General features: G+C 40.3%; 1 protein-coding gene across 2 annotated transcripts in view; it reads left to right on the forward strand.

Annotated features, from left to right (window-relative positions):
* The first annotated feature begins 672 nt into the window (after window positions 1-672).
* Window positions 673-23,545, forward strand: part of LOC104044644 (plasminogen) — a 28,873-nt gene continuing 6,000 nt past the window's right edge. The window contains exons 1-16 of one of the 2 annotated variants that reach the window (XM_009504501.2): window positions 673-796; window positions 3,578-3,713; window positions 4,347-4,453; window positions 9,518-9,632; window positions 10,703-10,866; window positions 11,394-11,523; window positions 11,647-11,765; window positions 13,241-13,403; window positions 14,312-14,442; window positions 15,290-15,449; window positions 16,948-17,138; window positions 18,156-18,304; window positions 19,020-19,113; window positions 21,038-21,155; window positions 22,211-22,285; window positions 23,016-23,156. In XM_009504501.2, the coding sequence (XP_009502796.2) occupies window positions 742-796; window positions 3,578-3,713; window positions 4,347-4,453; window positions 9,518-9,632; window positions 10,703-10,866; window positions 11,394-11,523; window positions 11,647-11,765; window positions 13,241-13,403; window positions 14,312-14,442; window positions 15,290-15,449; window positions 16,948-17,138; window positions 18,156-18,304; window positions 19,020-19,113; window positions 21,038-21,155; window positions 22,211-22,285; window positions 23,016-23,156 (2,048 nt within the window). In that variant the 5' untranslated portion in view covers window positions 673-741. The remainder of the gene's footprint in view (window positions 797-3,577; window positions 3,714-4,346; window positions 4,454-9,517; window positions 9,633-10,702; window positions 10,867-11,393; window positions 11,524-11,646; window positions 11,766-13,240; window positions 13,404-14,311; window positions 14,443-15,289; window positions 15,450-16,947; window positions 17,139-18,155; window positions 18,305-19,019; window positions 19,114-21,037; window positions 21,156-22,210; window positions 22,286-23,015; window positions 23,157-23,545) is intronic. The other variant, XM_064446952.1, reaches the window with a different exon arrangement.

Raw genomic sequence — 23,545 nt, forward strand, 5'->3', positions numbered from 1 at the left:
TAGTCTTAGCTGAGCCCCATGGGTTTGATGGAGGTGAAGATGCTGAAATGCATGGGGCACCCTGTGTGCACCCTAAGGTCTGGGCAGACCTAAGATATCAGGAGCTTTGCCTGGAGGGCAAAGACACATTATACAGTGAACCAAAGTGAACACTGCCCCCCAAGTCATGAAGAACAAAAAGCAACTGTGAAATGGGGAACAGCAGTGGAAGTAAGCTTCTTTTCCCCAGGAAGGATACTGGCAATCGTTGAAAGAAATTCTGATACGGAGTTAGCAATATCAGGGTCTGGGTTTGGGGACTAGCGTACAGAAAAACATAAATCAGAAGTTCCAACCTAAGCAGTGCAAGTCTGTGACTGAAAAAATCATTGAGACGTAACTATACAGGACCGTGTAGAATTACATTGTGATTGGGTTCCCATACTTTCCACCACCATGATCCCCATCTTTACCTTAGCAAAGTGAGGCCAAGCAATCTGAGAACAAAAACATGCCCCACAAAACAAGAGAGTGCCTTTGCATTCCCTAGCACCCAGTACAAACAATTCAGCCTGATTTGGTAATCCATCCAATTCAAGGTTGTTTGAATGGACACACCGTGGCAAAGGGGGGCACAGCATGGGAGAATGATTAACTTAACCCACCTGCCTTGTTTGTTTGATGCCGCCTCACTCCCGTGCGAGTCAATAAAACTTTGTGCACCAACACACACAGCTTCCAGCACCTGCCAGCTGGGCCAAAATGGGGATTAGCAAAGCCGCAGCTGCCTTTCTCTTTCTTTTCTTGCTCAGTTCAGGTAAGAGTCCTTTGCCTTCTGCTTGCCTAGGTGAGGCGGGGGCCAAACGCTTGCAGGCTCCATTTGGTGAAGGTAGGTCTGTGTTGCCACTTACCTGGACGATGATAGACTTGGGGCTCGTTGGCCCGCGAGAGTTGCTCTTGAGCAAAGCGAGAGCTGTGGTTGCTCCAGTGTCGCATTCGTTAGAGACACCAGAAGAGCAACAGCCTTGGTGTCTGCATGGGGAGCAAGTGGCTCCCTGCAAACATGCCCCATGGCCAGAAATGGGGGCACCCTTGGAAAGCAGCCCCAAAGCCTGCTACAAAACCCGTAGCAGTCGGTGAGATGGCTGTCTCTGGGTTTAGCAGGCTTTGGATGAAATGCCAAAGCTCTTTTTATTGCCAAGCGTTGCTAAGCACGGTGATCCTGATTTTCATTTATGGCAGGAGTTTAGAAGTTTTTAAATGAAATATTTAAAACAAAATTAAAAATGAAAACCCTCCTTTATATTCCAGCAATTTGACATTTTCTGTTGTCAAGCAATTACAAGAAAATGTTCTCTCTTGTTTTCTTGGGGGCAGTAGGTAGAAAATTAGTCTTCAGTAACTCAGATCAACTTTTCCAGGAATATGTCTGGAATTTTTTTTTTACAACTCCAAAAGAAGATAGGTGTTCCACTAAAGGTTATATATGAATTTCAAGCTCATCTATGAATTCTGTAAATAAATATTCTACCTGTAGTATACATTTCAATCGGAATTCAACCAGATATCATATTCTCTAGTACTTTAACATTGCATATCATTGTATGGCCCTTAAATTACTTTTTAAAAATACTGTTATAAACATATCAGTACAGTTTGTAGGATTTTCTAATAGCTTAGACATTTAATATGACAGAATAACAGGGATGTATCATCGTTCTGGCTTATAAAAGACAAATGATAAAGTTATTTTTATTTGCTTATTGTTATCAACTCTAACTCACTTTCTCCAGAGTGATGGTTCACAAAACTGCCTTAAAAATATTTTTCATGTCTTCTGGATTAGTACTGCTGAAGTCTAGAAAGTTACATATGTAAAAGAAGAAATTGGTTTACTCACATGTATTTGAGCATGTGTCATGTCTGAGTTTGTAAAGATGTGTGCTTTAGCCAGAATAATACATTCCCTGCTGCATTTTTGAATATATTGTATTCTTTTTTAAGTTTACACTTTGCAGTGTTTTTCAGGCAACTAACATCACATTTTCTTTTCTGTTATCTAAGCTTCTGCCAATCTGTGCTGCCTTTTCACTTATGCATGCCACCCAAAATCTTGTGTGTTCGCTCTTATACAACTGAAATAAATCCTTTTTATGGTCACTGAAAAGGAATGGTGTCCAAAGTAGAGCTCTTTGGACAAACATATAGTTTTAAGATGAGACAGTAAAGTTTGGAAAGTAATATTTTCCTATTCTGATCCCCTGCAATTCTGGAAAAGTGGCCTCAGTTATCTTAGGAAAAAGGTCAGGAGAGGAAACACCTTTTTTGCTTAGTCCATCAGGAGACATTGGTAGGGTGTTGGTGCTCCAGACAGTCCTACTGTAGCAGTAAGATTAGATATGGGTGGCCTCAGTGTAAGGGATTTCTTAAGATGTGGATTTTATAGCATTGAGCCAACTCTGCAGTGAGTCACAGAAGATTGCCCTCAGGCAATTAATCATCTTACTTCCATTAGTGGCACAAATACCTTTTATTTTATATGAATATATGTCATGCGGAGGTAGGTGATGCATGACCTATGTCATGGGAGTAATTACACTGGAGTGATTGCAGTGAATTGAGCCTAACATGGGTTTTTGTATAATTCACGTTACCTGTGAGAATGCTGTACAAGATTATGAATTTCCTGTGTCTGTCAATAATAATCTAGCTTGAAAAGTGACGTAATTAAACCATATAACTTCTGTAACATTGTAACCTGATGCTAGATACTGAAATAAACTTTTGTAGAAATTAGGAACAGAAACATAGAATCTTTATAGAGATTAAAGGAAAAGATCAGTTAGGTGGCAAACTCCATTGTGAGCAACATATCGGAACTAAGTGTTAAATGTATTAGTGGGTACATCATATACATCTTATGCACATGCAGCTTTCAGATATAACAATATTAACTGATCTACTAATTTTAAATCTTGGGTTAATTTGTTGCAACAGAGATGCAGCCTGACATACTCATTAGTAAATCCGCTCAACCCATTACATCAAAAGTAATGGTGGCCAGTGTAAGAGACTATATAGTCATCTTATGATTGAGGTTTCTTGCTCCAGGGCAAGATATCTGAGGACAAACAACTATTTAGTGACCAGTAAAATGCAGTGATTGCACCATCCACATGGGAGGTCATGATCTCACATCCCCCCAATTCATACTTCTCCAAAACTTTAATATTGATATCACTTCCCTTCATCTTTCTCTGACTGATGTTTTTTTGACACCATTTAGTCCCTCTCTCCAGCCACTCTCACTCGTTTCACATTTCTTGGGCTCTGCTCAAACCCACACATAACTCTCTTCAGAACTGCTTCTCTACATCTGAGAGAGATGTTTTTTCCTATGACATGTTCCAGTCATACAGCTGTAATTTGTCAGGAGACAGAAATTTCCTCAGAGTTTAAAATGTTTTACCCAGAATTACACAAAATAAAGGGTGCCTTCACCTGTCAATGCTACATGAAAAATGGGGCTCAAAGTCACAGATCTTCTTAACTGCAGCATTCTCATTTTTAATGTCTAATTCCTCTCCTTCCCTTGTAGTGAAAGGAGATATACTGGATGACTATTTAAGAACAGATGGTGTTTGGCTACTTAGTCGAAATAAACAGTTTTACAAGACAAATAATGAAAAAGAATGTGCAGAGAAATGTGAAGCAGAAAGAAATTTTATTTGCAGGTAATTTTCTGTTGAACCTCATAACTATGTCATTGTGGGTATCTGCATATCAGTGATATTTTCCAACTGTTGCTCAGAACCAATATTGCCATGCTGCTGCAGCTTTGCCTACAGCAGTGGTGCACATGCTTGTGCCTTTAGCTTGTGGTTTACCTCCACCCGTAAATTACCACAAGGTCAAGTAAAGGGTGGATTTACAATGTGTTGCTCATTCTATAGTAAATGCTCAAGTTCCTGCTCCTATCAAATGTTACATGGAGAGCTGCTTACATCTGTTTAGCTGGATGCTGCCTGGTTTCACAAAAGAAGGGTGAGGTGTTTCTAATTCATTGTAGGGAAAGGACCTAACCTGAGCAGCCAGGATGCTGTTGTAACATTTTGCAATGCAGTAACTAGATTCTCACACAGTATCTTATTCATGTAGTCATGCATCCTGAAAAAGTCAGCCACTTCAGGCAGAAGAAAGTGTCAGTGTTTCAAATACTGAGTGCAGTATCTGAAAGATATAAATGGATACAAGACAGCGCTAGTAAATTAATAATTTATAGACAAATAACTACGAGTTGAATAATTTGAATTGAATTAAAAATATTGCTTCCTATGTCAATATTTCTTCCTTCTCAATTTCAACAGGGCCTTCCTATTCACCAGGAAAAAACTAGAGTGTTTAACGCTGGCTGAAAATGCCAAAATGACAGTGACGTTCAGTGGCACGGATGCAGTTCTTCATGAGAAGAAAAGTACGTATACAGTAAGATGGTACACATTTACATGTTGAGCCTATTTTAACTGCATCTTTGCATTCTCTGCTGCAGTGATGGAGCACACCATTGCAGGTGGTGACAGTTTCAGCGAGGTGGGCCTGCACCCATCATGAACTGTAGCACCAAAAGCCCTTATATTTCAACTTACATGTCACACCTTTAGTCATATATTATTAGGACAAGGCAGAATAAACATACTCCAAAGCAAAAATCATGTACTTCTCTGCCCTTTAAGTATCTGCAGTCCTCTGCTTCATGGAACTAGTAGAGTCCTTGGTCATACCAAGTTTCAAGACTACAGGATTATCTACTTCTGTGTACCCAGTACTCTAATTTTCTGTGTAATAATTCAGCCAAGAATTACTTGACTGAAATATTGTATTGACTTATAATTGTTTGTTGTTGTTGTTGTTTTAATTACAATCAAATGTTCACGTTTTGTAAGCTGTTTTGTTTATGCTTAATTCTTGTTGTGTGCCAGGCTCAGGTAAGTGGGTTGGTTTTAGGATTATTTTTGGAATGAATGAATTAATTACTTTCTAAATTTGGAATAGATGCTATGTAGCTGGAAAAATAAATATTTTTTGACTAGGCTATCTTCATAAGTTTTGTGGGAACATAGATAATGCAGTCACAAACTTAACTTCAGTGAGTCTTCTAGAAAAATAAAAGCTCCTATTACTAACTGATATGTAAGATGAATTGTGAGCATTTCTTGTAAGAACATTTCAGTTTGTTTGAAAAGACAATTATTTTCAGTGTCTTTACAATTCTGAAGCATTTGAAAGACATACAGAAAACGGAAACTGCATGAATAATAATGGCACAGGTTCCCTTTGTCATATCAAAGTTTTAAAGAGAAAACAGTTCATGGCCAAATTCCCAGCTATGAACTGATACTATTCTGACTAATTCATTAACTTTTGCTGATGATCTGGCCCAAACATGACAAAAAGCTAGAAAGTTAATATTTAAACAGCTTTATGCTAACTCTTCTGCTACTGGACTGGATAATGGGTTGCCAGGTTCACAGCACCAGGTACAATTCGGTTCGTAACAGCTATCTTCAGTAAGTACTGGCTTAACCTCTAGCGGATTAACAGCCAGTGACATTTTGTTCTTATGGTGCAATATGTGGTCCTTGGTGCCTTCTGGTATGCTAATAAGTGCATTTTCTCACCAGTTTTCCTGAACTTGCAGTTTATGTTTAACTCGGATAGATTACTAAAGCCTTAAAAGTCAGAATTTGAAGTGGACTGCTTGATTCTTGAGTGTTATTATGGTCATATTCCTTCCTGTTTTAAAAGGTAAAACCACTGTTACAGTTGTTGTGATCAAAAGACTTTAGCTCTACGGTCATATCCTCCCCTGCCGCAGTAACAGACCTCACAAAAATAAAGCCTATGGAAAGCTCTTCTCTACTTTAATTTTTCACATATTCTTCATAGACCGCTGATGTGTGAGTCACCAGTAGAGCAGAATATTGGTGCAGGTTCAGCCAAATAATTTCTGGCACACGTGAAATATCTTTAGAAATAATGGGTGCAGCCAATTCCTCAACATTTTAAATGTGATTTTTTTTTAAACTGAATTCAGAACTGATTGGAGTTTTCCTTTGATGTAAGAACAGGATAAAGGAGGAGTATGTGCTCTATAAATTCCTCTGCATATGTTGAAAGCAAATTGACACATGCACTAGGCATTAATTATTAAATTGAAATTAGCCCTTCTAAGTGAATAAATAATTCTCATTGTCCCTAATTATACGCTGTCACAGAGGGCCAGACAATAACTCGGGCTTAAATTGGTTCAAATCAAAACAATATCCCTGACTTCATCAGGGCCCCTTTATATTGCTTGTCATTGTCCAAGTTCTTCCAAACTTCTGAAACACCTGAATAGACACATCTGATCCTCATTTCAGCAGCAAAAGTCTCAATTTTATACCGAGGAGCCTTGGCCTCTCAGGAAAAGGAGAGAGCACTGCTTGGCTTCTCTTCTTTCTTGTCCACCTCCTCCACAGCTATTCCCTGGAAGACAGACCTGGTGCCTCCAGCCTCAATGTTCATCCCAGTGACCTTCCTGAACACATGTAATCTAGAAATTTAGACAGAGCTTTTAGCTCTGCTGCTTATACCCCTATCGGAGCCACCTTTTCCTGCAGAAAAAAAAAAACGCCTAGCTTGGCACCCTCTCATGCTTCAGAACGGATTTGTCTTGTTTACTTTTTACCCTTAACTGAAACTGTAGGGTTAGGTATGGGTCTGATCCCCTGACTCTTCATCCTCTTGGAAGCAGAGCTTTTCGTTCCTGGCCATGACCAGGACTGAATGAAGTGTCACCACATGAGTCCACTATAGGAGGAGACACTGAGTCTGGTTCCTCACACAGAGGAACCAGCTCATCAGCCTGTAAGTGCCTGACATAGCAGGGGGTCCCTCATCCCTCATGAAGGGAGGCACTTGTCCAGGTGTCAGGTGCAGGACAGAGACATGGTTACCTGCTGCCCTTCCACAGGGTGAAACTAAGTGTCCCACCTAGAGGTGGGCAGCCACCTCTCTTGCCTTCACTGCCATCACTGTGTGGGCTGTCAGAGCAGATGCATTCATCTGCAGCCCTTCTGCAGAGTTACCAGTCCTTTGACATGACTGGGAGACCTTTTCTGATCATTTTAAAGTAGAAGCTGGCTTTTCCCAGATCCTACTGCAGACTGAGCAGAAGTCAAGTCTCTTTCATATTTAGCATCTATCAATGTCACTGAAAGCTGCAATCAGGCACTTCCACAGCTTGGACAGCGGGTCATCGATACCAAATCCCTTCATGTGGAATTTATTTTCTCTTTGCCTATTTCGTCCTTGTGCTAATGGTGGTCATTCTTTGAAATGACCCGACCCATAATCCTAAGCTTAAAGCAACTAGATGCAGGAAAAAAGGCATCTGCATTACAGACTCTTCATTTTCATCTAATGAGTTATCAGACATCATTTGTTCATCATCCAGCATCCTTATGATGGACAGCAATTTGGGGACTGCCTGTCGTGGTTTTATCTCCTGCCACCTCTGCACTCTGGGGGACCCACCATTGACATCTGGGACACATGCTGCCTCCCTTGGCTGTACCATCAGACCCTATGCTGCCACTACGGAACACACTACCTTCTTAGGGTTACCTCTTTATGAGAGTCTGCTTCAGCAGGAATTGCTTTTAGCTCTAGCAGCCAGAGAACTGGTTCCTTTGTTTTTTTCAGGGGACACTTTTACAGTGCCTGTAAAGTACATTTCAGAGAATGTAGAGTCATCTTCCTTGTCTTTTTTACTAGCAGGAATACAAGACTCTCTCATTCCTTCTGAAATTCACAGCTACCACTGCCAACATCTTTGTGAAGTCTCTGAATAATCTAAATGGCAGCATTTGGTATCTGTAATAGTCCTAATCCACCTCAAACCAGAGATATTTCTCATAAGGCTGTTAAATGCATTGTAACAGTGAGACTCACCTTCCTAGAAGCAACATTATTATCACAGCCAGCATCACCCAACCTGGACTTGAATTTGCAGATAAAGACATTTAGTGACCTTAAGCCTCAGAAAGGTTTTCTGTCCCCACCATGACTTCTCAGCACCAGGAAATAGCTGCTGTAAAACTTTTCTGCTGAGATATGATGGAATCTGTTCTGCTTGGAGGAAGCAACCTCCAGGTCATTTTGTGACTGCCACTCCCTTAGGAGTCAAACCTTAATTTTGTCTTAACATATAGCTTGGCTCTTGATCCCATCACTCTTTGGAGGAACACAGACTTTCAGGGGTTATAAGCCAGCACAGCAAAGTCCGGTACCGGACAGAAAAGTAAGAGAGACTTTGCGGGTCAAGAGGTAAGGAGCCATGTTACTAAAATTTCTGTTTGAGAGGGAGCAAATACCGAGGTTTAAATCCATGGTGGTCTCCATGTGCCATTTGAATGGGAAATTTACTTACTTGTCTTCATTCCTGACCTGACCCAGCTATACAGAGCCTCCACCCCCTCTCCCTAGGTGTCAGATGAGTCTGGCTTAGCATTTAGACGTGCTAAAATCATCTAGGAGGTACCTGGCAACATCAGAAAGTCCATGGGCAAGGCTATTGAACAGAGATGGTCATGCTGGGACCTGCTACTGGTTTATCAGTGTTGAAGCAGCAGTGACAAGACTTTTGGGCACTCCAGGAGTACCCTGACAACCAGGCAGCACCTCCAAGAGCCCCCGTTCATAAGACACAAAACACAGACATTTGTAGTCCCAACCACACACTGTGATGACAGTAACTATTGCAAGACGCCCAAACAAGGCTCAGCTTTTCCTATCAGATAGGTCTCCTGTTCTTGCTCTACCATCTCCATTTTATATTTGAGGGCTCAAGGGGATTCTTCTTGTGCAAAGAAATTTCTGGAAGGGGAAGTGAGGATCACTCCCCCCAGTAACTGGAGGTTTTTCAGTGTCTGCTGCAATAAAAGCATCATCAACACACTTTGCATACTCTCTACCTTGGAATCCCAATAGAAAATACCTGGGAGTACCTGGCTAAGAGGAATAAAAGGTGTGGGGGCCACTTATGTGACAAACGTATTCTGATAACTGAAATTTCTCTGCTTTGAAGGGATAGTTGCGTGATACCCATGCTGCAAATGTGCTTATGAACAATAAATTTCAAAGAATCTCCAGCTGTTGGTGAAAGGCCTTCCTTTTTGGTCCCAGTAGTATAGCAATATAAGCATGCACTTTATACATGTCAAAAATAATTGTAACTTGCTATATCTGTTTTCTTAACTTGATTTTATTAGCTTTATGAAAATGCTTCAGGAATTTTCCCCTGTAGTTGCCTAGTAGTTGCTAACTGATTTGTTTTAAAATACCTTATGGAATCACATCTCTCTGCAGGCACAACATGTTCAAAACATGGGTAAAGCATGGTTCATCATAAACTGATGAACTTCAGAGTTATATCTCAGTTTCAAAGATGCAGTGTTGTAATACCATTGAATTAACAAAGCCAATTCTATTTCAGTTTACCTTCTACAGTGTAAAAGAGGGATTGGGAAGGACTACAGAGGAATGGAAGCCAAAACTCGGAGGGGTATTCCATGCCAGAAGTGGGCAGAAAAAACTCCTCACCACCCAAAGTACAGCCTTCTTTATGTTTGTCTTCATGTTGTTCTGAATCTTTTCCAAGCTTCCCCAACTTCATGTGTATAAATTACTTTATAGTGCATGTTACTAAATCCAGTTGTCCGGTGACTTTTAAAGACAACTTTATCTTCATTGGTCTTGTTACTTTTTACTGGCAGAGAACTGCAATGGTCTAAGTAAGGAAAGGGTGCACTGTCAGCCAGAGAAGTTGTGTCTAAATGCTGGGCTTCTTAAGAAGATTAAATTCTCCCTCTATCAACCCATTATGAAAATTTTGCTCTAAGTGACAGTGAGTCCATAATTTGTCTCTTCTGTATGATGTGTGAAATAAAAAGTGGCATCTGTCCAGCTCTAAGACTTCCTGCCTGCCGTGCAGAGAGAGTCAAGAAGAAACATTCAGCAAAGCATCCAAGTGCCCAAGGGACCTGCCCAGGCAGAGTTTTCTCAGAATTGGCTGCCTCTGGGCTCACTGAAGCAAGTGTGGAAGCAGAGGGCCTATTTTCTCTGATCTATGTTGGAGTTTCATCTGTTTAAAAAGTTACTTTTTGTTGTTATTCTAATGAAATTTGGATGTGCTTATTTCAATTTTTTTGTTTAAAAGCCATTTAGTCTTCTCTAGGACGATTGCTATAGGAAGAAACCCAGGATCACTTGCTTCAAAATCTCTGCAAATTAGGATCCAGTTGTGAGTAGTCTCTAGAAATAGTCAACTTTTAAAGTAGCTGCATTAAGAAAAATACATGACAGAGCCACAGGCCATAGTGAACCGACTAGATTAGCTGGATGCAAGTATTTATTAAAGTCAATAATTGTCCTTTGAGACTGTCATAGTCCTTACAGGCTGTAAGCTCACTCATCATTGGCAAATGGGACCTAGGGAGAAGCTACTAATAATGGCAGTTAAGGGATGTTTTTCAGACTTTTTATGGGTTACAATGGGGAACCTGTTTGTCTCATTTTTACTGTGAATGAATAGAGCCCACAGCTATCTGAGCAAATTGGACATCTCCCTTCTGCTCCACTAAACTGCTGGAATTAAAATGGAATTTTAATACTATTACAGTTTTACACCTGAAAAACACCCCAATGCAGGGTTGGATGAAAACTACTGCAGAAATCCTGATGGGGATGAAAGTGGACCCTGGTGTTACACAACAGATCCTGCTACAAGATTTGATTACTGTAACATCCCAGACTGTGAGGACCAGGTTACACACACTGCAGAAGGTATATTTATTTTCCAGAGAAGGAGTGTTTGAGCAGGTAATATTATTCCTGCTATTTGTTCTTACTTTACTATTGCAGATTGGTTCCAAATGTGACTCTAGATCAAGCTGGAACTTAAGAAGTTCTCAGCATGAAGGTTGTTTTCCTAATTGCCTCCAATTACCAAAGTAATTTTGTAAATATGGAGGAACTGAAATTTTGTAAATCATTTGCTGATATTGTCCTGCTCTTACCCCTAGCAATTTATTTAATTTTAACAAGAGTAAAGATTGACTCAAGTGCTGTTACATACAGAACTCCTATTGCTATCAGTACATAGAGGTATGTGGTAAAGTCCCTCCCTCCAAAAGACATGTATCCCTAAAGCTGTATTCACTCAGCTGGGCTGTAACGCATGGTCTTCTGTATTCCTTCCATCATTAGCTGGAGCAAAATCCTCTTTTCCTTTCAGTGTAGTCTTCCATGAATAGATCAGGATTAGAATTCATGGGCTGGTGCAAACTTTGCTTTGTTTTCATCCTGCCTAGTCCCTACAGGGGACTGCATGCAGTGTAATGGTGAAGACTACCATGGAGAAGTTTCCAGAACAGAGTCTGGGCACGAGTGCCAGCGCTGGGATGCCCAAGAGCCTCATATGCATGGATTTACCCTGAAACAGTGAGTCACTCTCAGTGCTGAATTCATTCCCATAGTGACTGGGAGACCTTACCAGCAGACAGCCTAATTGCCTCAGTTGCCCATAGCTGACTCACAAGCTCCTTCTTCATTTTCAATGTGCAGCTTTCCAAAGAAGGATCTGAAGATGAATTATTGCCGTAATCCTGATGGCGAACTTCGGCCCTGGTGTTTCACTACCAGCCCTGCTAAACGCTGGGAATATTGCAACATTCCTCGTTGCAGTGAGTCTGATTTCCTGAGATCTCTCCATAGGGTAGCTTTTATCTTCAAAACGATGCAGGAAGGGGAAAGACGAGAAGTGACAGTTCTGAGTAACATGAAGAAATCTTTGTGAACCAGGGAAGGTGCACATTAATAAGCAGAATCACTCACTAAATTTATGTAACATAAAATCATGTAAGGTCAGTGAGGATGCAGGTGTCACAAAGTGCAATAATATCAGAGAAGCTGCAGAAACCCTAATGTTTTTTTTAACCACCTTACTTTTCAATTTACCTGAGAGGCATGGTATTCAGGTTAAATCAGGTGGTAGTTCTCAGCTGACCTGCTAACTCACGGAAAATACCTAAACCAATGTGTGGCCATACAGTGACATTTTACCTGGGTCTCACCAGTACAGCCAGCACTGCCTTTTTCTTAACAAGGGATGAATCCTGAGTAACAAGTTCAGGCCTCGGGAGAAAAACTTGACTTACCAGTGAGCTAGTTTAACCCATTAGGCTGAACACACTAAATCTGGACATTTCCAAAGCACTGAATATTGAGATTAGCATTGCCGTTTGTAGAACTGGATTGCACTTTGAGAAAAAAAAATTGTGTTTTTATCTCTAGAGCTTGCTTTCTTATGCATCTGTGCTTGCCAGTGCTCTAAGCAGCAGCATGTGTTTGCTAGGTGTAGTTCACCCGAGCATGCTCAATTGCAGGTTAAGAATGACTTTTTATAGACTTTTGCATGATAAAGTAAATTGTGAAAGTTTCCGTAGGATCTCCATTTTGTGCTTAAAACTTAAAGAACGTTTAAGGAACAGGCCAACCTTTTAGAGTCATACTTGTCTCCTTTGGAAATTCCATATAAAAGGTATATATAATAGGTATGCACTGTAGATTCATTTTCCCTCTGCCTTCTGCAGGTTCTGTGCCTGTGATCAGTACTCTTACTTTCTTTGCTCTTCCCCACATGCCAGATCAATTCACTTTCTTTCACCCCTCCTTCTGCCCCACTTTCCCAGTTCACTGATTCCAGAGGCTCTGCTCTGGAATCAGTTTTGCTTTCTCACAATTTCTTCTTGGCCCTTATCCTTACCCGTTCTGCCCTTCCACTCTACTTGTGTGTATTATATTAATGTGCTCCCTTCATCCTGCTTGTTTTTACCAGACTGTACAGGACTACTTACTGCCTTTCCAGCTCTGCTGTCAAGGGTCTGGAGGCACAAAGTCTGGCTCAACCCAGCAAAGTTATTTACTGACTGCTGTAAAAGGGCAGACATGGGACATTTGTCTGGCAGCCTGACTGCCTGTGAAAATGTATACTTTGGTTTTGCCATGGCTTTCAACCAATGTGACCTCTGCTGAAAGAAAAAAAATGCATGCTTGACATTACAGATAACAGAGAGCTTTAAATTGATTTGAAAGTACTACCTAGCTGTGTTTTTTCCTTTATTGTCTTTTCCTTTTTTGTTTTTAAATCCTGTTACAGCTACACACCCACCAGTCTCTGGCTTGGGCTCCCAGTGTCTTTCAGGGAAAGGAGAAGGCTATCGAGGCAGGATAGCCATCACCGAATCGGGAAATGCCTGCCAACACTGGAACACACAGTTTCCTCACAAACATGGCTGGATTCCTGACAGATATCCCTGCAAGTATGTTGAATCTCCCCATTTTAACAAACATAAAGGAAAACAGTTATTCCTTACAGATCCGGAGGCAGACGCAAGAGTAGCACAGGTTTTCTGCAGCTATGTTGATAAGCTGTTTTATCACCTTTTATGAACTGTCATTACTTCAGCATTTCTTTTTTTACCAGCTGCCTTCTCTCACCTGTCTGCTCTACATCCTACCCCAGAATTATACCTATTTACTAGTTTTATGTTAAAAATCCCCTGGCTGTGTTTTGGCACACTTTCAGTATGTTACTCTTCTGAAGAGTGATGCTCCAAGGTCCAAAATGCTCCAATACATCCTCATGCTCCAAGGTCAGAGGAGCAGGGTTTGCAGGGCATTATCAATGGGCAAGGGTAGCAGGGCCTGATCAGGCTTTTAGCTCTGTATTTTGATTCCATGGGTTGTGAAATGGATCCTGCAAGTTTTTCTGGGCATGTGAAACCCTGTCCATTATCACAGGGCAGAGAGTAGCATGCACTGGTGCTTGTACTCACATTCTTCCAGCATCAGTCTGTGACATCCAGTCTCAACTGGTTCTTACAGTAATGGTCAGGTACTCCCATGGCTCATGTTTTTAAATCAGCTTTTACTGCCATATCATGGCCTCAAAAACAAGAGCAGAAAGTGTAAGCACTGGAAAAATTCTTCATATATCATCAGCATTTAAACTACATATGAAGGCTTGTTGATTAGTCCCAAAATAGTGGTGCATGAGGTAATCTCCAGAAAGAATAAATATAACACTAGATGATCCCTGAGGTCCCTTCCAACCTGTGATTCTGTGATAACTACTGAGTTGAGCTCTGCATTCAGTAGTTGATAGTAATCTTGCACACGACTCTTCCTGATTTCTCTGAGTAGTTTAAAGCCGGTGTTTCTTTTTCAGGGGCTTAGAGGAAAACTACTGTAGAAACCCTGATGGAGAGAAGAGGCCTTGGTGCTACACCATCAACAGCAGGGTTCGGTGGGAATATTGTGCAGTTCCCCACTGTGATGGGACAGAACAAGGGATTGCTGGTATGAGTAGTGGAGTACTTGAAAGAAGGACTTTAAAGCAGTGAAAAACTTACTGTTTCTCACTGTAAATGTGTCAGCTTTTTTTTAGTCACTTTGTCACTGTTGTTAATGGAGTTTTTCTGCTTGACATGTTATAAAACCTGCCAAATACTGGACTTTCAATGGTTAAAGAAGTACAGTGAAGGATGTAAATCACTAGCTGATGCAAACAAAGAATTGCAGGATGAAACAAGTTTATTTCTTAATATTCCTCTTTTTTCCTAAATGTAGGGATTTTTTAGCAAGTTAACTGAAAAATGAAAAATAAGTTTAAAGGGTTAAAAAACTGCTAAATAGAAGGAAGTCCCATTTTTTGGAAGTAACCATGAAAGAAAGGACAGAATCTTCCAAGCCATAAAAATCTAATCTGAAACATCCATTCATTTAAGCATAAAAACCTCCAAGAAAGTCTTAGTGCAATCAAAAGGATAATAGAGAGATTAGATTTTAACATAACATCCATTTTAGAAATATATCAGGGCAAAATGACTAGCATCTAATCCTTGAGGATTTTTCATGGGAACTTCCCAATCTTTAATTCAAACATGTTCACATGTACCAAAATGGAACTGAGGGATGAACCTTCCACTGAACGGCATCTGACATATGAGGGTAACCTGTGAAAGTTTTCTAAATATCTTTGGAAATGCCCTTCTGCTTTTCAAGCTGGCCATGATGCTCTCACTGGATGCTGTCTGTATAAAAGAATAGTTTGGTTTTGTCATCCTGTGTGTCAGACGCTTTCTTGTGCCTACTATTTTAAAAACATAAAATATTGACGCAAAAGACCAGTTTCTGTTCACTGCAGATGCGCCTGTGCAGGTTCCCCCGTCAGAGGAATGTTACCGAGGCAAAGGCCAGAGTTATCGTGGCACAACTTCCATCACTGCATCAGGAAAGAAATGCCAGGCCTGGAACTCCATGTTCCCACACAGGCATGAAAAAACCCCAGACAGATTCCCAAACGCGTATGTTTTATCTCAACTCCTCTTGCTTTAACTGACAATGACCATTGCTGCATGTATTATCTTCGTACAATCATACTTTAAAATGCTGCTGGGGAATGTATTTATAAGAAAATAATTTTTCCAAGATGCAGAAACATTTTCTGTTAGTCTCATTTTTTAAAACTGTATTTTCTTGTTATTTAAACTCTGAGTAAAATACAACTGTGTCCTATTACTCTTAAATCTGAGCTTCTGTAACCAATTCCAGGAGACTTGTATCCAGAGCCGGGCATCTGCTGAAATATGCATTTTATTTATGAATTTGAGACCTTTGTGGCGGCCTTTCTACTTATTTCACCTGGGGACAACACAGCATTTATGCTGCAAAACACACAGTCAGATATATTATGATAAGAACTACCATTTAAATGGTCTATGTAGTCGGAATAGAGCACCCAGAATTACATACACTGGATTTTCGCCTTTATTTCTCTTCTTCAGGCTAACAAAACTGGACCAGTGATGACTTAGAGAGCTATTCATGATTAGTAACGTGCCAGTTGTTAATAAGGGTAGGAAAGCAACAAGATGACAATTCCTAGGAAATCCGTTGTTGCTTGGTAGATTACAAGTAAGAGCAGGAAGGTCAATAGTTTTCTAATTTTTTGCGTTTTTTATGATGACACCCTAAATAATATTCTTTTAAACTTTTCAGTCATACTTTGGCATCAAAAATACTGACATATTGAAACTGGAACAGCCTCAGAACGAGTGCTGTTTTTCACAAACATTTAAAAAATTGAAATCAAGCTGTGAAAATGTGGAATTAATGTGTTCTAGCATATTTGAAAAAAGCTCTTCAAGTGTTTTTGTTCTGTGACTGTGCTGTGATTCAGGATGGGGAAATACTGCAACTCCACAAATTATTGAAGAGAGGAATTCTACTTCCCCCTTCCCCGGCAATCACAGGCATGGGAGTACTCCCACTAAATTCAGTAGAAGTGCTTTTTTGGGGAATGGAAGGGATCATTTCAATAAGTATTTATTTGCCATTCTTCTGAATAAGAGGAAAGACCCTTTGACATTTAAAAATAAAAATTTTGGTAAAGCACAACTGCAATTGCCTACCAACAGTATGGATCTTTCTGCATATTTATTACTAATTCAGACATTCACACAATTGTGTATGCTTTTACATATGTTGTTAGAAATTAAATTATAGGCATATCGGGCATTTATTTAGCACATTGACATATTACATCCAGAATTTAAGCCAGTAGTTGAATTATGTTTCCTTATGCATACATATATTTATGACTCTGATGTACATGTGTAATATAACTCTCCACTCGTATCAGAGCCATAAATGTGTTTGCTGACAATAGGATAACTGGCAAGAACAAAAAAATTAATAAATGCTTTTATCTCTACATAGGACAGATTGCACATCTTTCTGGCGGGATATTCCTATGTTTACTTTCAGTCTTATGCAGTGTCACTCTTGTACTATTTTTTGCAGGGATTTGAGACACAACTATTGTAGAAACCCAGATGGTGATAACAGCCCATGGTGTTTCACCACTGACCCCAACATGACATGGGAGTACTGCAGTCTCAAGAGGTGTGATGATCCCACACAAGAGCCTCCACCAAATGACCCCCCTGCAACGACGGCACAAAGCATTGGCCTGACCACACGCACCACATCTGGTAACAGCTGGCTATAAGTGTCACCTCCTGTAGAGTCTGTGGCAAAAGGAAATATCAATCTATCAAAATTATTCTTGAGTAGTGCTACAGCATAACAGTCACATCCCTCCTCCAGCTTTCAGTTCTGTACTGTTGAATTTTGCTGTAAGTATGCTTTAGTCAGTTCACATCCGGTGGCCCATATCATTTTACAGTGCGTTCTGTAGGATATCTTCTTCATTTAGTGGAACAAGAGGAAAATAGACAAAATCTCCGGTGTTTGTATAGCTGTGTGCTGTTGAAATAGGATCATAATGAATATTATAGGAATTTTGCTGGTACTGTGCCTTATGTTTTCAGGAGGCTGACCTTAGCTTGTTGTGTTGCCTGTTGTTCATAGGCAACCATGTTTTGCAAAATGTACGCGCCAAGAGAAATAGGGTTTTGCTCTATCCTGCTTCATTGCTGTCTTAATTAATACTCCATGTTGGTCAAAGTGGTGTGACTTTTCTGAATGTATAGTAGAGCATTCCACGGATTACTGACTTTACGAAGGAAGGTGGCAGGGTTGGATAAAAGCTACATTCCTAAATGGAGCTGTGTCCTCTTACTTGCGGGCAGCAGAAGAAAGTACCTGAAGCAACGTCCTCAGAAGCAACAACTGTTCTCTCAGTATAATGGGCTGCTGACTCTGCAATATGCTTCTCTCATGGAAGGTGCTTACCGATACCAACTTGGCAAAAATCTTAGAGCATTTTCAGATATTTGAAATACCTTACAGAAAATGTTTAGCCTGAAGTTCCTTGAAATTTTTTTTCCAATTTGTATATCAATTCATACAATACATCCAGGAAGATATCCATCTTGACAAACTGAGAGATCACTTCACAGGGTTCTTTTTTTGGTCTTTTTTCTGCTATAGACACTAGAGAGTGTGCAAGTCCTAAAGGTCCTTAATCTTCCTTCTTTCTGCTTACCACCACCACCACATAAGATTCAGCAACTAACAATAATTTCCTTGTCCTCTTTTTTTCACAGACTGCATTAATGGTAATGGTAAAGACTATCGTGGCACAGTAGCAAAAACTGGAAGGGGCAGGACCTGTCAAGAGTGGAGCTCTCAGAAACCTCATAGCCACAAATATTTCACTCCTGTGACCCATCCAAAAGCAGGCCTAGAGAAAAATGTAAACAGCTGTGAATACCATTGGTGTCATTGAACATTGTCTCTGTTCTCCAAGATCCCTCAGTAAACACTTCATGTTCAGTCTTTATAGACCAGGTTAAGCATACCTGGAAGTCATCAGTTGACAGCCCAGACCTATAATAGCATTGCAGAGGGAAGGGTGCATTTTACATTACCTAAGATATTGATACTTGGAGCACATGGGTGCACCATGGGGTGGATGCTGACAGGCAAGCAGCACAAAAGAAATCATACAGCACTTCCCTGATTTCTGCAAACCCCAACGCGATGCCTTTTTCTGTTTGTCACAAACTAAGCAGGGTTCTGGCAAATTCTTGGAGCTGACCTAACTTGCTCTCACTGACTTTAGGGGAAGAAGGATAAGGCCAACAATAAATATTTTAGTGCAAAGCTATTCTGTGTCAAACTTTACTTCTCATTAGGCCTTAAAAAGGACTAGAGCTAGGGTGACTCTTGGTGGATGTAGGAAATGATAGCTATTTTGTCATATTTTTCTAATTTCACATAATGGTTTTGAGATATAAGAAAGAAAGAATTTTGTGATCAGAGGAAATAGAAAGTGTTAACATCCAGTGGCAAAATAGTTGGGGGAAATAAATTAAAGCTTTAGTTTAACACTTTTTCAAAAACATGCACTTCTTCATTCTGTGGCTAACATTTGGAATCTTCATTCTCTGTTTTTGTAATTATCACAGTATTGCAGGAATCCTGATGAAGATGTAAATGGTGTTTGGTGCTTCACAACAGACCCAGAAAAAAAATGGGAGTACTGTGAAATCCCACGCTGCTGTAATTATCTTTAAAGACTTCTCTGTCCTCCCTTTCTACAGCTTGTTACGATAGTTACAAAATGTTTTCAATCCAACCACAAAAAAGTGCAGTAGGCAGTAGCTTTATATTTTAATTAGGTCTGTATGGAAGTTTGACAAAATCAGGCACCTGTAAGAGTCAGCCAAAGTTTAGATAACCTGGTGCCAAGGACCATCAGTAAGATTTCATAGATAACAATCTGTATGCTCTTTATTGTCAATGAAGCTAAGCACTCGAGTTGCTAGCTGAACTGGAAATATCCAGTGAAGCTGTGGAGAGAGGTATTCCTTCCCTGGGCTCCTCAAACACAGAGGAGGATTTCCTTGATGTTTGTGGTAGGCTTTCCATGCACTTTGTGCAGGACTAATGCCTCAAGAACCTGCTCATATATTTTTACTGTTAGTTGGGAGCCCAGAAATTACATCTTTTGAAACCCTTTTCATCCTCTGCTGACTTAATTTTTATTTTGATCTGGATGTTAAAATAACCTGTCCCGAGATATTTTGCCTTTCTTTTGGGGTAGGGAGTGAATTTGGTTCTGGATATTTTACACAGATTTCCTTAATTCTTTTGTTCAATTTTGGGATAGTAATCAGCACACTGAGCAGGTGTAGTGTTTGCTGAAAAATTCAGCAGCAAAAGAGATTTTTACCTTCTGTGGTGCCCTGGCAGTGGACATCAATAACAGCTGTGATGAACTGGGAGCCCTCCTTGGCACAGCTGGCAGTCATCTTGTTTGCTTGCTCTTCCCTTCCTTGCCTGCAGTTTGACAGATATTTTTTTTAATATAGCTGGCGGGGATGTGAAAAATCTATTTCTTCTTCATCCAATGTATTGTTTTTACTACAGTAACATCTATAGGCCAGGTCTCTGCTCTGTTGGCCAATGTAGCAATACAAAATAGTAAAGAATGGTCATTCCGTCAGGAGTATGTGATATTCTTCATGCTGGCCATCCAATGTGCTCCTCTAAGCAGCAGTGCATCATGATTGTACATGTTCATTTTGTCAACCAGACCTAAGAGCTGTGCAGGCAAAAAGAAGAAGGAGTAGTATACAAACAACACACACCACAGCTGTAAAAATCTGCTCCCTAAACTGCTGTGGTGGAGCGTCATTTTGAGATCTGATCTCTCTTTAAAATAGCATTTGAATGCTAGATTTTTAAATTAAGGTGTAGGGGAACCTTACAGTCTTTTTGCCTTTGATTACTTTATTAATTGTCTCATAGCAGAACTAACGAATTTACCATCCATAACACCATAACAGCTCTGGAAAGAGTTACTTGGATCCTTACTGAGCACCTAAAATCAATCCATTTTAAAAAGTTCAGAGAGATTTGGATTAACAAGGAAGTAGAGCGAGCCGTGTGAAGGCAAAATTGGAACATCAGATGATAAGGGGACAGTGACTTAATTTTATTTATAATCTGGGGATTGGTTGGAACTCAACCAAGATGTAGACTGTAATATTTTAAAGAATTTAGAAATTTTTATTGTCCGGGCAATAAACTCTTCCACTTTGTTTAGCTTACTTTTCCTTTCAGCTTCTTCCACTTTTGTTAGGACTCTTCCCTTTAACTTCCCTACAGATTTTCTGGGGCTCATTGTAGTTTATCTCACTACATCCAAATACTTGACATAGTTAGCAATTTTTTTTCCACCTGGCATGTCAAATATCATATATTAGCCCCAGGTTTAAACACTCAAAGTGATGATAATATAATGGAGTCTAAAGGTTCTAGTTCTTACTTTACTCTTAGTTTCTATTACCCAACGTAAAGAGTGAAAGCTTAAGGAAGATAAAAAGAAGCCCTATGCCTTTCTCTTTTCATCTGATTGCACTGTGGATGGCATTACAGAACTGCCTTAAAATTCTCCATTGTAGCTTTTTTTATTCTGTAGCTTCTTCTGAGCACGACTGTGGAAAAGTCCCAATGCAGAATGAGCGAGCCTGTGGGCAATATAACATGTGTGACGCATCTCCAGGGTCTTGGCCTTGGCATGTCAGTCTCAGGATGAGGTACTGGTATTTCAGACTGTATCACCATCTGTGACCGCCTGGGTTTCACATGGAACAGACATTAGAAAGACACTGACAGGGAACAATGCATACGCTTCTGGAGACTGGCCTTGGCTTCTACATAAAATGACTTAGCATGTAAAATATACTTTTTTTTTTTAATTCTAAAGTCCACAGAGAGCTACTTATTGTGTCATTATCCCAAACTTCCCACTTTCTCCTGAATCTCTAGAGGGCAAACTTGACTTGCAGACATTAAGTACACCATTATTTACTGAAATAGGGAAGGAATAATTTCCATTGAGGATAATAACAGTTAATTGCATTCTGCAATGGGGAATTTAAGCCCAGGAATATATCTACCAACCTGCAATGTGCATGAATGGATTTTGATCGCCCATTTTCACCCGACATCCAACCTGGTTCAAATGTAAATTGATGCTGTGACCACACTAGTTGTGTCAGAAGCCATAGGACGACCTCTCCTCTCAGTATAAAAAAATGATTATGCATAGCATTTCCACAGTCACAATGAGAGTGGCTGAACAGGAGATGAAGAGGTGCTTACAGAAAGGTGAAAGAAAATTTCTATAGAGCTATTGACAGTCACGATAATAAATATTATCCCAAGAAAAGTTAAAAGTCCGTAGTAAGGTTTACTAAAATAACTAGTCCATAGCAACCCCACATATCAGAAGGATGTATCCTTTTATTAACTGCTAATCAGGACAAACCCATTATGTTCACAAGTGACATTGTTCAGAAATGTAATTATTTTTATTAAATTCCTGAAAGCAATAATGCCCTATTGCAAAAATTTCACCTGGGTGTCAAATATTTTTTCATGTCTTTCATGTTCTGGAGCAAATAAAACTTTTCCTTTGAAAATCTGCATTTGATTTCTTTTGCCATTGGCAAAAGACAAACTATGACTAATAAAAGGTTTGAATAAGGGGCATATTGCGAGTTTGTTAATATTTCCCATTATGCACAGAATAGATGGTGGAGAATTGGCTCTGCAGCCTTAAATGAATGTGATGTCTTCTCTATTCTAGTACCAACGTGCACCATTGTGCTGGCACTCTGATACATCCACAGTGGGTCCTTACTGCAGCTCAGTGTTTGCAAAAGTGAGTATCCGCTAGAACGAGTGACATGTATTTCCTAAATCTGTATGAGAAAATCAACAGAGGAGCAAGATGTACCCACCTTTCTTTACTCCAGAGCACTGGAACAGCCTCCCCAGGGAGGCAGTCACGGCACCAAGCCTGACAATATTCAAGAAACATTTGGACAATGCCATCAGACACATGGTGTGAATTTTAGGGTTGTCCTGTGCAGGGACAGGAGTTGGACTCAATGATCCTTGCAGGTCACTTCCAGCTCAGGCCATTCTATGATTCTTATTTCCTGTCTTTCTTGCCAGCAAGCTGATTTTTATCTTCTGCTCCTGTCTCAGTCAAACAGCAGCAGAGCATAACAGAGGTTACTTCTGTCCTCTGCCCTGTCTCCCACCCCAAAGCATGCCAAAAAGGGTGCTAATGATGTGCTGATGGTAACTGCACCTGGAAAAACTGTGGCTAGCAGCTGATCCGTAGGACTTTAGGAATTTTGAGCACTGCAAGAAGGTACCACATTATTTACAGTCCATGGGATTTTTCCATTATCATAAAAATCACAGTTTAAAAAAAATCCACATTTTTCTCCTCCCCAAGAGTAAATGCAGGCATCTGTTGTCAGAAGCAGCAGCCTGACCATCTTGTTAATTGCAGTTCTCTAGGGAAATCACTGAATTTTGTAAGAGTGATATTTCTGATTACAAGTATGGATGTATAACCTTGCTGCTGTCATTTGTTCCAGGTCAACAGAGCCTTCTTCCTACAGGGTGTTTCTTGGGATACAGAATCTCAATGCAGCAGAGCCGTCCCTTCAAATCCAAAGTGTTCAGAAAGTATTAAAGGAACCAAGTGGAGCAGACATTGCTTTGCTGAAGTTGAGGAGGTACTATTTCAGTCCAAGTTTTCCATCCCCAACACCTTTACTCTGAAGTGAGTTAGCTCAGCCTGGAGTTAGCTCTCAGGAGTCGTTGCGGGATGGTATGAGAGAGTGTGAGTCCCTTCAAGTGTTAACATAGGCATCTGTTCAAGGGTAAACCCTGAGCATTTCTCCTGCTGAATGTCCCCACTGGCAGAAGCCATGTGAGCTTCTTACACATTTTAGGAATGGCAAGGACCAGTTAGGACGGGTGGGATTGCCACCCACTAAGTGACAGCTCTACTGAAGCAGGGAGGGTGGAGGCAAACCAAAGCAGAGTTGTATCTGGACAATCTGCTTGGATGTTTTTCCTGCACAGCCCTGAGGGTTGTGATCTCTAACTGAAGTTTTGGCCA

This window comes from Phalacrocorax carbo, chromosome 3 (assembly GCF_963921805.1).
Source record: "Phalacrocorax carbo chromosome 3, bPhaCar2.1, whole genome shotgun sequence".
Lineage (NCBI taxonomy): Eukaryota > Metazoa > Chordata > Aves > Suliformes > Phalacrocoracidae > Phalacrocorax > Phalacrocorax carbo.